This window comes from Erpetoichthys calabaricus, chromosome 13, assembly GCF_900747795.2.
Source record: "Erpetoichthys calabaricus chromosome 13, fErpCal1.3, whole genome shotgun sequence".
Lineage (NCBI taxonomy): Eukaryota > Metazoa > Chordata > Cladistia > Polypteriformes > Polypteridae > Erpetoichthys > Erpetoichthys calabaricus.
Window position 1 is genome coordinate 100,325,568 of NC_041406.2, and position 14,455 is coordinate 100,340,022.

The 14,455-nt window shown below is 35.5% G+C and overlaps 1 protein-coding gene across 1 annotated transcript in view; it reads left to right on the top strand.

Moving 5' to 3' along the window:
* The window catches only part of tmem170b (transmembrane protein 170B), a 37,102-nt gene extending 23,398 nt beyond the window's left edge, over nucleotides 1-13,704 (top strand). Inside the window, exons 2-3 of the mRNA XM_028817330.2 lie at nucleotides 1,641-1,811; nucleotides 11,240-13,704. Coding sequence (XP_028673163.1) covers nucleotides 1,641-1,811; nucleotides 11,240-11,370 — 302 coding nt within the window. The 3' untranslated portion in view covers nucleotides 11,371-13,704. The remainder of the gene's footprint in view (nucleotides 1-1,640; nucleotides 1,812-11,239) is intronic.
* The last annotated feature ends 751 nt before the right edge of the window (nucleotides 13,705-14,455 follow it).

Here is a 14,455-nt window from a genome sequence, read left to right on the forward strand (position 1 = left end):
AGACGCTTCTGACGCTGTCTCTTGTTCAAGAGTGGCTTGACACAAGGAATGCGACAGCTGAAACCCATGTCTTGCATACGTCTGTGCGTGGTGGTTCTTGAAGCACTGACTCCAGCTGCAGTCCACTCTTTGAGAATCTCCCCCACATTTTTGAATGGGTTTTGTTTCACAATCCTCTCCAGGGTGCGGTTATCCCTATTGCTTGTACACTTTTTTCTACCACATCTTGTCCTTCCCTTCACCTCTCTATTAATGTGCTTGGACACAGAGCTCTGTGAACAGCCAGCCTCTTTAGCAATGCCCTTTTGTGTCTTGCCCTCCTTGTGCAAGGTGTCAATGGTCGTCTTTTGGACAACTGTCAAGTCAGCAGTCTTCCCCATGATTGTGTAGCCTACAGAACTCGACTGAGAGACCATTTAAAGGCTTTTGCAGGTGTTTTAAGTTAATTAGCTGATTAGAGTGTGGCACCAGGTGTCTTCAATATTGAACCTTTTCACAATATTCTAATTTTCCGAGATACTGAATTTGGGACTTTCATTAGTTGTCAGTTATAATCATCAACATTAAAAGAAATAAACATTTGAAATACATCAGTCTGTGTGTAATGAATGAATCTAATATACAAGTTTCACTTTTTGAATGGAATTACTGAAATAAATCAACTTTGTCATGATATTCTAATTTTATGATCAGCACCTTTATGTTCAACTACTCTCATCAAAATAGCATAAGAGAGAATTTCTCCATGAAAACTGGTGTAGCATCACCCCAAGACTTTTCCTACTTGTAAAATGTATGCCAAGGGACATTAAATTTGCAGTGATGATTCAGCATATTATTAAAACAATTTGTTTGTTTTGATTTTTGGCAGTTATTTGAGGATGGACTTATTTCCAGAAATGCTCTTCTTGCTTTCATGTGACACTACTGTTTTATATAATTTTAAATGATTATAGTTATTTTAACAATACTATATGATTGTATTCTGAGAGAGAGCATAGGTCAAGTGATTGGGTACAATTTTCATTCTGTTAACTTTTCTTAATGTTTTGCAATATCCGGATCACAATTCTGAAAAGAGGGAGAAAAAAATTAATGTCAGTCTGACTGGTTTTGTGAATCTTTAACTTTGAAACCAGACCGGCTAGCTGAAATTGGTTTTTGGTCAGGCTGGTCTTGACGCAAGTGTGCAGAACTAACTAGATGTTAAGCACCTCCAGTTGCTTCCTGCTGGTTGATGACTCACAAACTTAGTGGAAATTTAAGCAAAAATGTGGTGGTGTATGTCTGACTACTTCTGCCCAAAGCAGAAAAAAAAAAAAAAAAAAAAAAAAGTGATATAAGTACAAGAAAATGCAAATGAAACTGTTTTGGCTCTTTTATGAAATTGCTTCTTAGGATCATCAGCAGTTTTATTAGTGGTTTAGTTTTTCCTTCATTTCCGTTCACTTTTGTTCTTGCTGTTTTCCTGTTATTACCCATTAAAGCCATACTGCCAGTTCAGTGGTCTTAGTTTACATGGAATCAATGTATATAGTTAACAATATTTTTACGAACCAGACAGCACATCTGTAATTAATAAGGATATAAATGACTGTCAATTCTTGTCTGATATGCTATTTATTTTTGTATTGTTGCAGAAATGTGGTACTGGGTGTTCCTGTGGGCCTTGTTCTCTTCACTCTTTGTCCATGGAGCTGTGGGACTCCTCATGTTTATCATGTTGCAAAGGCATAAACAAGGAAGACTGATCTCCATCATACTGGTCAGCCTTGGATTCCTAGCCTCTGTCACTGGTGGGATGATAACCAGTACGTAAGCAGGATGTTATGTTATACCTTGTGTGATTATCAACCACACCCCACCACCAATTATCCTTGTTCTGTTTGTGGTCTGTATTACAAGCTGTGTTAAAATGAAGTACATTTAGGATGTAAAAGAATTTCTTTTGCAGGGTGTGCCCATATTTAAGTGTCTTCAAGATGAAGCAAACCATCTATTGTTGAAAAATGACTAACTGCATAGTGCAGTCCCCTCTTATTCAAAGATATGCAATTTGGATCCCATTCAGAGTTACATTTGGGTCTCTTAAAATTATATATACAGTATATATCAATAACAAAAATCTTAATTATACTTGTCATAAGAATGATTGATTATGCTTTGAAAACACAATTGACAAAAAGAGCACATGCTATGCCTTATTGTTCATGTTTTAAGAGTTACTTTGAACCACAGGACTGCTTTTTGACATCATTTCAGAAATTCATTTTTCTTTTCAGTAGATTTACATCAGAATAAGGTAAAGTATCATTCTCAATTTATGTTTAATGCCTTGACTTCTTATTCGAATTGACAATTGCTTTTTTATACTTTAAGTTTTCTTGCCCTAGTTTAACCATATCAAAATTAACAAAAAATGTCTAAGGCATTAAAATTATCCATCAGATTTGCTGATTTTGCACTGTATCACAATTTTGATAGCCTTCCTCTGTCAATTGCAAAAACAATTCAGTTGCCTTCCCTTACATGCAGCCTCTTTGACTTAATATGCCAATTATGTATCTTGTCAAAGCTTTTGTCCTACTTTTGTAGGGTGTGATTTTTTTTAAGTGGTCTTTCTTGGATTATAGTTGTATGTTCTACAGGACTTGCACTTTACATGCATCTAAAATGCCATTGATTCTTTTTAAACATGCAGCCAATCTTCAAAATTTACTTGTAAAATATCATATTGAAGGCCTGTGTGAGGAAATCTAAGTTAAAAATCCAAAGAAAATTAGCGTAGCAATTTCCAGGTAAATTCCCAAGAAATTTGAGTTGGCTTATATGTAAAGGAAAAAGAAATCAAATATGAAAGTTAGAAGTAATAATAAGAGACTTGGAAGTTAATGGAATGAAAGTTTACAGCTAGCTTGGTCTTCAGAATTCTGTTTTCTAAGGATAAGTATTTGAAATGTGTCTCGAAATTATATTTAGATTTTTCTTATTTTACTTGGTCTTTTTGCGATTTGAGCAAATTAATACATTAGGAACCAAATTGAAATGTTGCAGTGGGTAGTTTCTTTTAGGAGTCATTCCATTTTAATTTAACAAATTATTAAAAATGATTTTGCATCACTTTTAATTTCCATAAAACCTGTCATAAGACTTGTATATACACAGTGATCCAAAAAGAAGTACCACATTTTAAACGTTTATTCTACAAAATTGTTACAAGATAAAATAAAGTTCATTATGGCACAAGAAAGGGAATACAAAATAGATTTTTTTCACAGTGTTTTAAAAGTGATGTTTTCAAGGTGGTGGCCATCATTAGCGATACTCTTCGAGAAGATTTCTGAATGCTTGCATGACTCTGTTCGGCGATTTCAAGGGGAATAGTGGGGATTTTGTGGTGAATAGCGTCCTTGAGGGTTTCAAGGTTTTGAGGTTGGTGTGTGTATACCTTCGACTTGAGAGAGATCCACAAAAATAAATTGCACTGAGCGAGATCAGGCGAACGTGAAGGCCACCTGACATCGCCACTCGGGGAGATCAGCTTCCCTGGAAACATCTCCCACAAAACTTGCATGGATGTCTGCGCCATATGAGCTGTTGCTCTGTCCTGTTGAAACCAGGCATCCACCACATCCATTTCTTCCAGTTGGGGCAGCAAAAACATCTCTAGTATTTCTACGTAACGTTCTAAAGTGACAGTGACCATTGCTCCCCCCTCCTCAAAAAAAGAGCCCAGAAAGCAAAATTGTGCAATGGTGCACCAAACTGTAACATGCTCACTGTGCCGGGATCTCTGATGAAGTTCACAAGGGTTGGTTTCAGCCCAATAGTTAAAGTTTTGCTTATTTCCGTATCCATTCAAATGGATGTGTGCTGCACATGACGATGGCATCTCGATGAACAGTTTGCAGAATGCAGGAAGTACAACTCTGTGGCTCTCCCAGTTTCTCTCAGTGAGTTCGTGCACAACCATCATTTTGTATGGATGGAAATTAAGTTCCGCTTTCAAAATCCTCCTCAAAGACGTGTTAGAAATGCCTAAGGCTGAAGCAGGTTTGCACACTGAACATCTAGGAGCCTGCAAAATCGATGCCCTTACAAGCTTAGATGTTTTCAAGCCTTCGTACAGTCCGAGGACAGCCTGGAGGTTTTCTGTTCAATGTTGTTCCTGTGTGTCTAAATTTAGCCACCCACTGGAGAATTGTTTTCCGATTTGGGACATCACTGTTAGGAGGAATGCTGAAGTGCCAATCGGAAGGCATGTTGCGTAGTGATTATGGAATAATTGTTTTTAAATAGTGCTTTGACAATAAAAGCACGGTGCACACTGGACCAAAGCATGTTGCCGACTGAAAACTACAAGAGATCATCTATCAAAGGACCCCCACCCCAACCTACTTTCCTGCCTCTACCTTATGTAATGACCCTGAGAAATGTGGTACTTCATTTTGGCTCACCCTGTATCTTCCAGAGTTCAGAAATATACTTTTATTATAAGAGAAAAAAAACTTTTCTTCCCCACTGACCACAAAAAGAAATAAGCTTCGTCTAAATTTCAGTTCTGTCTAAATTATTTTCTGTAATCTGAAGGAACTTGATGAAGATTTTAAAGAAAAATACTCAAAAAATGAATAGGATTTTCAAATTTTGCTCCGTTTAGGCAGAGATTGTGTTCTGTTGTGATATTTGGTGTTGAGTTCATCATCTGTCAGCACAGCTACAATGACCTTTTGGAACAAATTAAGCTTGGTTTATTATCAGTACAATAAAACTCACAATTTTTATTTTTAATTTCTAAATTTTGTTTGCCTTTCTACACATGAGCTTACACACTCCCTGATCAAACCTCCCAACAATATAACATATTTACAGTTTAAGCTATTTTTATGATATAAGAGGATTAAAAGAGAGTGAGATTAGTTTGTTGTTTCAGTGATTTTTATTTATTTTGTATGTTCAGAGCCTTGTAGGTCTAAAATCCTTTTGAATAACAACTCTTTTTTGTGTTTGTTTAAAAGCAGGTAAAAATTACTTTCTTCCTAATTAAGTGGAAGCATTTTAGCCCTCCCCTATTTATGTATTTTAATGCATTTTTCAAAAAACCTGAACACTTTTAGGATGATTTTTCATATTTAGGTACTGTAGTACCCATACACCTATATTAATATAACAAAATTAACTTGCTTCTCCAAGTCCATCATTGTTTTGTTGATTATACAAATGTAGTTTAAAAGTGCAGTTCATGAGATGAATTTAATCTGGGAAAAGAAAAAGACTTGTTAGGGTTAGACTTAACTGGGATTTCTTATTTTTTTTTTTAATTTATTTTTGGTGGAGGGGGGGTTGAGTTCTAGATCAAGGATGCTCTTTTCTAATGATTAATAAAAAGACGGCAATGTTGTTTCGTGCTGCTATCCCCACCTTTCAAAGCAACCCACACAAGTGTTTTGATATTAAATTTAGAAAAGCATGACTGTTTCACTTTAAGTGCTTTGTGGTCCTCAACTGAATAGAGCTATATCACGGTATAATGGAACATGTGAGAGTAGACTCCATTGTGCACCACCAAAAGCTGGTGAGCCTAGAGGGAGAACACTAGAGGCATTTACTTAGGCCCTCAAAAGTAAAAGCATTGGTAAGCCATTAGAATGAGAGCTAGGGTGTGTTGTGCCCAGTTCAGTTTGTTAGTGATGATGACTCCAGTAAATTTAAAGTTGGTAAAGTTTTCCACAGCATTCCCTCTCATGGCCATGTCCAACTGCCCATACAGCATGGTGCTACTCATTACACAACTGTCATAAACTTACCTTTCAGTCAGAGAGACTGCTCTAAAAGCTGGATATGGAGTCTACTCCTGGAATTTCTTCCATGCATCTCATATGGTTGCTATCACTGCTGTTGCTGCAACTCCATCTGCATTGAGTAGGTCACTCAAGGAGCAAACCTTCCTTACTTTCTTCAAAGCAATTCCTTTGCTGTTTTTTAATTTACACTTGCTGCATCATTCTGTTACCCACACCTCTCGCAATTTCAACATACAACTGATGTACTCCACGCATACTCCTTTTGTACACTTCACGCCACTTCATCTTTTCCGCACCCACTTCTCACAATTCCTGTATTAAATTGTTTCTCCCACCCCTTCCACTACACATGCCAAATTGTCATGCACCCACCTCTTTACAGTGGGGGAAATAAGTATTTGATCCCCTGCTGTATTTGTAAGTTTGCTCACTTACAAAGAAATGAACAGTAGTACCATACTTATTTTACTTATTATGTATTTCTCTGAATGATATGCAAATCAATTTATAACTTTTATGTAATGTGTTTTTTTCTGGATTTTTGTTAGAAATTGTGCATCTCTCCATTAAAATGAAACTACCATAAAAATTAGAGACTTCAAATTGTGCAGGGGATCAAATACTCCCCCCCCCCCCCCCCTACTGCCTGTTTGGCTCCAGCCATCACCTTGGTCTCTCCTGCATTTAACGTGAGGCTTTTTACTATCAAGCAACGTAGCTTTCTGCTTCATTATCTTCTCCTTCTACTTATTGCTTCCCATACAAGATCATCGGCAAGCAACAGCTCCTGTGGCAAACCTTTACACACTTCTCTTGTCATCACTTGTGTCACTATGATGAAATTTCATGGACTTGGAATGAACCCTTGGTGCAGCCCCACATGTTTTTGCTTTCCCCATCTCTTATCCAAACCATTGTTTGTGCCTCCCTATATACTGACCTTAGTTCGGATATTAACCATTTCTCCACCTGTAACTTTTTTTATTGCCCTTCACCAGGTCTACAGGTGCATAATGCAGCTTCTGTGCCTTTTTGTCTGATGGTTTTCCTCTATTTGCCTGAAAGTGAAGATCATATCCATTGTTTTCTGCTCTGGCATGAAACCACTCTTTTTGCAATTTTTACCTGATCTCTTGCTCTGTCACACTCTCAATCTCCTTCAGTTCTTTCTTCGAAGGTTTGACTGCTTGATGTTCTCCACAGATCAGTGAATCACCCTTGGAATACTCAAGTGAGCACACTTATTTTCCAGTCTTTTTAGGAAAGAATCCTCCCTTCATACCCAATTGTGCTGTACAAACATCTATCAACCCATTCAATTCCATGATTTTATGCTGCCTTCAACATTTTCAACACCACTCCAGTTGCTTTATCTGATTTCATCCTCTTAAGTGCTTTTTTTTTTTTTAACTTACACTTTTGAAAACTTCCATTCCATTACCTTCAATCATGGTGTTACCTTCAGCATTTTTCAAAACAGTTAACACCAATTACACCATGTCTTTATTTTACCATCTGCTTTGCACAACAAATTTACTTCACCATTCTGCAGCACTGTTGCCACTCTTGCCTCATGGCTTTTGCAGCTGTTATTCTGATGTTTCTCTGTTTCCTTATAGGCTGATTAACTTGTGAATTTGGTTTTTGGCACTACTTATAGAATCCCCTCTTCTCTTTAATTGCCATCTCTGTGGCACATCCTACCAACATGTTTCCCCTTGTAATTAAACAATTTAATAGAAATGCATATTATGTGAGCTGTTTTGTTTCACAAGTTTGGTTTAGCATCTTGTATTTTGGTGAATGGTGCCCTTTACTTATGGCTTCCCAACTTTTGTGCTTTTACTTTTTTTGTATTTACTGGTTTTGTTCCCATGTTAAATAATTTTGGTATTTAAGGACTACGGTATGTATTCTTTCTTCCTGCCATTCATTTATGGAATTATGAATATTGTAAGAGTAAAACATGAAAGAACTAACGAGCCACCCTGCCATTCTAACAGACGTTCCAGATGCACTGTGTAGCCCATGTGACCTTCTGCAGGAACAAATAACTCGGCCAGTTCTAAGTTCCAAATTCATTTTGAAAATCTACATGTTTTGGATTCTTTGCCAGATTTCTTGGATTTTAATACCTTTGATATAATTTGGAAGCCAGTAAGCATGTATTCATCAGAAAGCTAAACCTCCATTTTATTTTTGTTTAAATTGGACAAAAATCTGCCAGCAGAAAGAAAAGCAATTAGAATTAAGAGGAGGAAAACTGCACCCCACCGCTCATTAACAGTGAGTCGAGTTATTTTTACTTTCACTCAGATGAGTCTGTGACCTATAACAAGTGATCAGTTCCTGTTAGACTAACACGTTTAGTTTGACACAGCATGTTACTTTATGCAAATCTTCAGTGGCACAATGTTAACTAGCCCTGCAGTGACCATGAAATTTCTCTCTCTCATTATCTGCCACTACCATTATTGTATGACACTGACAACACTTACTCACTTTTCTTGATAAATAGATCTCCTTATTTTGAAAGGGTATCAGAGCAGCAGCAAAGGAAGTTTACATTTGGAGAGATTGCACATAATATGGCTAAATTATTTTCCCTGAAATGAAGCATTACTTCATTCAGTGACCTTTATGCTCCATGTTAGTTGCATAAACATAATAGAAACAATGAACTTATTATGGCAACACTGAAGTGTGTATATTTTGTAAGCCTTGTATTTGACATGCATGCTAAACATTTTACAAGTAATTAGTTTTTATAAGTTGTAAATTGTTTACAGTTGCTTTTATTATTGCAGTAAGACAATTTACTAGCTCCAAAGTAAAACTGGTGACTGTCTCCAGGGCTACACTGAGAACTGTGGAAGCAAGTTGCTTCATTGCAGGCCTTTTATTTTCTAAGAGTGGGAGCAGGAGTACTATAGCTGATGGATTCCCAACTGTGACACCTACATGTTTGTTCATCCATCCATCCATTTTCCAACCCGCTGAATCCGAACACAGGGTCACGGGGGTCTGTCAAGACTAATTTCCCATTGGGATTAATAAAGTATCTATCTATCTATCTATCTATCTATCTATCTATCTATCTATCTATCTATCTATCTATCTATCTATCTATCTATCTATCTATCCTTGCTTATATAGTGCCTTTTACATCTATCTATCTATCTATCTATCTATCTATCTATCTATCTATCTATCTATCTATCTATCTATCTATCTATCTATCTATCTATCTATCTATCTATCTATCTATCTATCTATCTATCTATCTATCTATCTATCTATCTATCTATCTATCTATCTATCTATCTATCTATCTATCTATCTATCTATCTATCTATCTATCTATCTATCTATCTATCTATCTATCTATCTATCTATCTATCTATCTATCTATCTATCTATCTATCTATCTATCTATCTATCTATCTATCTATCTATCTATCTATCTATCTATCTATCTATCTATCTATCTATCTATCTATCTATCTATCTATCTATCTATCTATCTATCTATCTATCTATCTATCTATCTATCTATCTATCTATCTATCTATCTATCTATCTATCTATCTATCTATCTATCTATCTATCTATCTATCTATCTATCTATCTATCTACTCTATCTATCTATCTATCTATCTATCTATCTATCTATCTATCTATCTATCTATCTATCTATCTATCTATCTATCTATCTATCTATCTATCTATCTATCTATCTATCTATCTATCTATCTATCTATCTATCTATCTATCTATCTATCTATCTATCTATCTATCTATCTATCTATCTATCTATCTATCTATCTATCTATCTATCTATCTAGCTAGCTAGCTAGCTAGCTACCCACCCACCCCCCCCCCCCCCCCCCATGGGCCGTAAGGCAGGATAAATTTTATTTGGTTAGTCTTTTAAAATTGGGGAAGCCTTAAAATGCAAGTGTTTTGGTGACATTAAGCAGTAGTCTTTATACCTGCTTAGATTTATTAAGTTAAATCTTGTAATGTACATGTCAAGTAGAAACTAAAAGTCTGCTTAAAGAAAAAGTTTGACATTTCTGAAACTGGCTGATGGCAGTATTTTGCTTTTTGCATAATGGACATTTTAAACTGTAAATATTTGTGTCAAAGCAGAACTGAAATACTGTTCTGTCAAAATTATTTTGAAGAGTAAGCAATTTAAATGTTGATGCATTCTACAGCCTTTTTCACCCTCTAAAACAGGAAAAAAAACTTCTAAGGACTGGGAAATCATATTTGCATTTATGTTACAGGGTGGTCTGGTAGTGTACTATATTAATTCTAATTTCCCTACATGTAGACAGCATGGAGTAATGTAATAAATTTGACTGCTTTTGCTAACTTTGTACTGTTTCCCTGTGTTATCAGCTACATGTTTGCATTATATCTGATGAGAAGAACTTTTGATAATGGTACAAAAATCTAATTAGCGTTAATATTGTGATTATTCACATCAGTAAAAATTGATTCAGAACATATATTACTGTTAACATTTTTGATTAAATTGTTTTAATTTTGCAATGTAGTGTGTTCCTTTTTTAAATGTATGGCTGAGACATTCAACAAACAAACATTTTTACCATATATGCCCATATTCTTGAGTCTGTTCCTTGATTGTGTCAGTTCTTGTATACATTTTATATTTTGTTTTTAAGTCAGTGTGTTTCCTTTGAATTTTACCCATGAAAGATTTGCAATGTTCAATCCTACAAGTATTTTCTCTAATTTTTTTTACCATGGTTTATCGTACATAATGCTAATACTGTATTTCCATTTCCATCTGATACGCTATAGTGATTTAATTCAGTGACATCTGTAATAGGTATAATAAGGTTCATCTGTCATTAGGTAAAATCAAATTTGTTTTAATGATGAAAATTCTTCAGGTAGCTATATATTTACTACCTCTAAATGCAGATAGTTCACACACATTTTGCTTACAGAACTAGGACTGTGTTTTTTGACAGTATGTTTAATGCCTTACATTATAAATATCTGATTTATCCATCTGCACAAGATCTCAAAGCTAAGGTGATTTATTACTTTACATGATATAAAACTAATTTAATATTGGACATCACTGATTACTTTTTTTAGTTCAATTTTCACATAGTTGAAGCTGTATTGAAGGCTGTTGATGCCTTAAAATTAAAGATGCCATCTCATCAGTTCGGTCTTTTACTTGGCTTCAAGTTAAGATTGAAAGTGACTTCAAAAATCCTCCCTGAAACTTACAAAAGCTGTGTATATTGCTGAACACTTATAAGGCAAAATTTACAGAGTCTTCAAATTTAATGTTCCAAAGAGCTGCACTTTTTTATATATACATCTCAATGGGTTGAGCTATTTATTTTGTGATCTGCTCACTTCATTCTGTGTTTCCTACTGATGTCTAGGTGCCGCTGTGGCTGGAGTGTACAGGGTAGCAGGAAAGAACATGGCCCCCTTGGAAGCTCTGGTGTTTGGTATGGGACAGACCGTTCTGACAGTTGTCATTTCCATCACAAGGATTCCTGCCACGCTGTGAAGCTCATGCTTATTGGTGATGTTTCCTGAAAGTTTTGTCCTCTTTCGGTGTTTGGACCTGGTGAACAAGAGATGAGTAACAGAAGAACAGCTGAAGCATTTCACAGATGGTAGCACCAGGTTACAAATGAATTGAGCATCCTGTGGTGTTCATGCTGTTGCACTAATGCACCTTACGTGCCTCAAGTATAGGCATGGTGTATGAGAAACACGGCGCAAAGTCTTCTGACAAAAGCACCTTGCAGAGTTAACAGTCGTTAAGCTTTGCCTAGAAGGAGATATCGTCTGCAGTGTTTATAAATTAAAAAAAAAAAAAGCCTGCATTAGCAGACTTCAGGGACTTTTCTCTAATTGCTGCAAAATGTGCCAAAATTACTTATAAACATGTCTGACAAGTAAAGAAAGGAGCAGAAGCTTCTTTAAGACTTCTTGATACACTGGTAAAGAATCTGCTCAGGTGCAGGTTTACAAATGTTTGTGGGAACATTGGCCAGCTCTTGTGTGAGTTGTTTTGTGTGTTTTGTTTTTTCTACTTTTACCTAGCTGCTGCCTATTTTACTTATTTTGATTTGTGTGTGTGTGGGGGTTTTTATTTATATATATATATATATATATATATATATATATATAATTTTTTTTTTTTCTTCAGTTTTTGTTCTGTCATTTTTGCATTGAAATGGAATACCACAGGGAGTTAGCTTATAGTTTGATTTTTGCTTTGGTATTTATGCTTGACTTAAATGAAACAATTTAGTACGTTTCCATTTTCATGCAAGCATAGCATGAGATCAATTTCATTTACAATTGGAATGATCTTCCTGCTCACCCAGCAACCATACACAAAGCAGTTTCCAAAATTCCACTTTCTTTTTTAAAATTTCCTCTTGCTCATCATTCCACCTAATCCTTCTAAGTGGTTATGGTTTAGGCATTTTTATTTCTGAGGTATTTATCTGACATACTTTTTTCAGATGTTCTGTCTTTGTTTTTCCTATGGAAATCTCTCCACCTTGATTTGAAAAGGATTGTCCGGCTGTGATTAACAAACCCAAGTTAAAAAGGGAATCATGTGGACTGTTTTTTCATTCCTCCTTCCATAAATTCCAGTTATTAGCTGCTTCAGATTCACTTAGAAATAAACAATGGCACAATATTCACCGAATCGCAGAGAAAATACCACTCCAAATGCAGGGCCCCAATGTTGAGCACTAAAGATTTATTTTGAAATGAAAATTAGAAGAGTGAAAGAAAGGGTCCAGCTGTAGATTGGAATGACCCTTAATGAAACATGTTGATTTCCTTTGATTGTGACACATAACGATTTAAAGAGAATTCCTCTGTGTTTGTTTGTTTAGGCCAGCTGGTCTTGTTTCCTTATGTAGCTTTTTGATTACAATGTTCATTTCCTGGATTTTTAAACATTTGCCTTGAACTCTTGGCCTGGAATTCTTATGATGATAGGTTTGGCTTTCTTTTATTTACCACATTGGTTCATAGATTCAGTCCTCTAGCCTTACAGTTTTCCTTTCAGCTGGTTTCATAATTAAATCAATATTGCTGAGTAAACCTGTGACTGAATTAGATGGTGATTATTCCCATCTGTCCATGCATTTTTGTCACAGATTGTGTTGTGCAAAAGTATGCAACTTTTCTTTTGATTCCTTAATTTTTAGTAACCTTTGTTGAGCCACTGGTTCAATGCCAATGCACAATGACATCTGTAATTAAACATATACAAAGATATAAAGGCAAAAGGATGATACATTAATTGTGCCATGTATCTGAAAAGCAATCTTTTTTTTTTTTTTTTTTTTTTTTTTTTTTTGAGAAACGTAAAATATATATGCTTTCAGAATGCAGACTGAGAAAGGGAATGCTCAGCAAGGCAGCAAAAACTGTCAGTTTAATGTCAAGTATAATTTGGCTCAACGTCAAATACACGCCTGTAAAATCAAGTATTATTCAGCTGTAAAAATGTAAAAAGAAAAAAATTACATTCTAGTCAGATTAAAAATAAAAATGTATGCAGTTGCAACAAGGGCTGGAACAAAGGATACAAAAATATTATTACCATGTAGGAAAATGTAAATATGGTTATTTAAGATAATACAGCAGAGGTCATCAGATACATTGGATGGCCTCAGTGGCCGCAGATTATGTCTTCAAACATTTTATTAATTAGAACCTATTTATTTGCTGGTAAAACAGTATGTTTTTTCCGGCTTAATGTTGGTTTACTGACTATTTACAATTCAGGAACCTTAATTCCTATTTTCAGTTTTAAATAAATGCATTTAGGTTTTAATTGTTATATTTTTTTTGATAAGCCACTAGTTAGTCATGAGATTCAAATGATAAATGAAACGGCAGTTCTGAAGCTAAATTTTAAATGGTTAAACCTGTGTACGGGTAGTCGGCGACTTACGACTTATGCATTTTAGAACCATTCAACTTAACCACTACTGCATCTCACAGGCAAATAACAGTGTTTGCCATGCCAGCTCCGTATGCCGTGACTCATTCATCTCGATTTCAGTTTATTACCTGCAGGAAAAAAAGGCAATTGATCTTGACGGAAAAACAAATATGATCGAGCAGTATGAAGAAGTAAGGAAAGCAGGTGCGATCGCATGTGACTTTAAGTTATCCATTGTAACCAGTGTTTACTGCATGCACTGTAATGCTGTGCTCTGGTTTTGAATCCAGTTAACCTCTGAAGCTTCTCGCAATATTCTGTTTCGTGTGAACTGCCACAAAGGGGTAATGAAACCACACTGAACTCCTTTACCAGTTAATGTTTATTAGTAGCCAGCTGAAATGTTAAAGCAGAAAACATATGAGTGCTCAAACTGCAGCGGTAAAATTTCTTTTCTAACAATGAACACCGGCAGAGGCTCACATTGATGACATAACACTGACAAAGAATTTGTGAAGTTGTTAAAGGTTCTGCACCCATGTGAGCAACAGTAATAACAAAATAATAAAGAAATAATTTTCAAATAAAGATACTTGTACATATTATACAGTACTATATAGACATACGGTCAGGTTTGAATGCACATACCAGTCCGTCTTGCATCCAGATC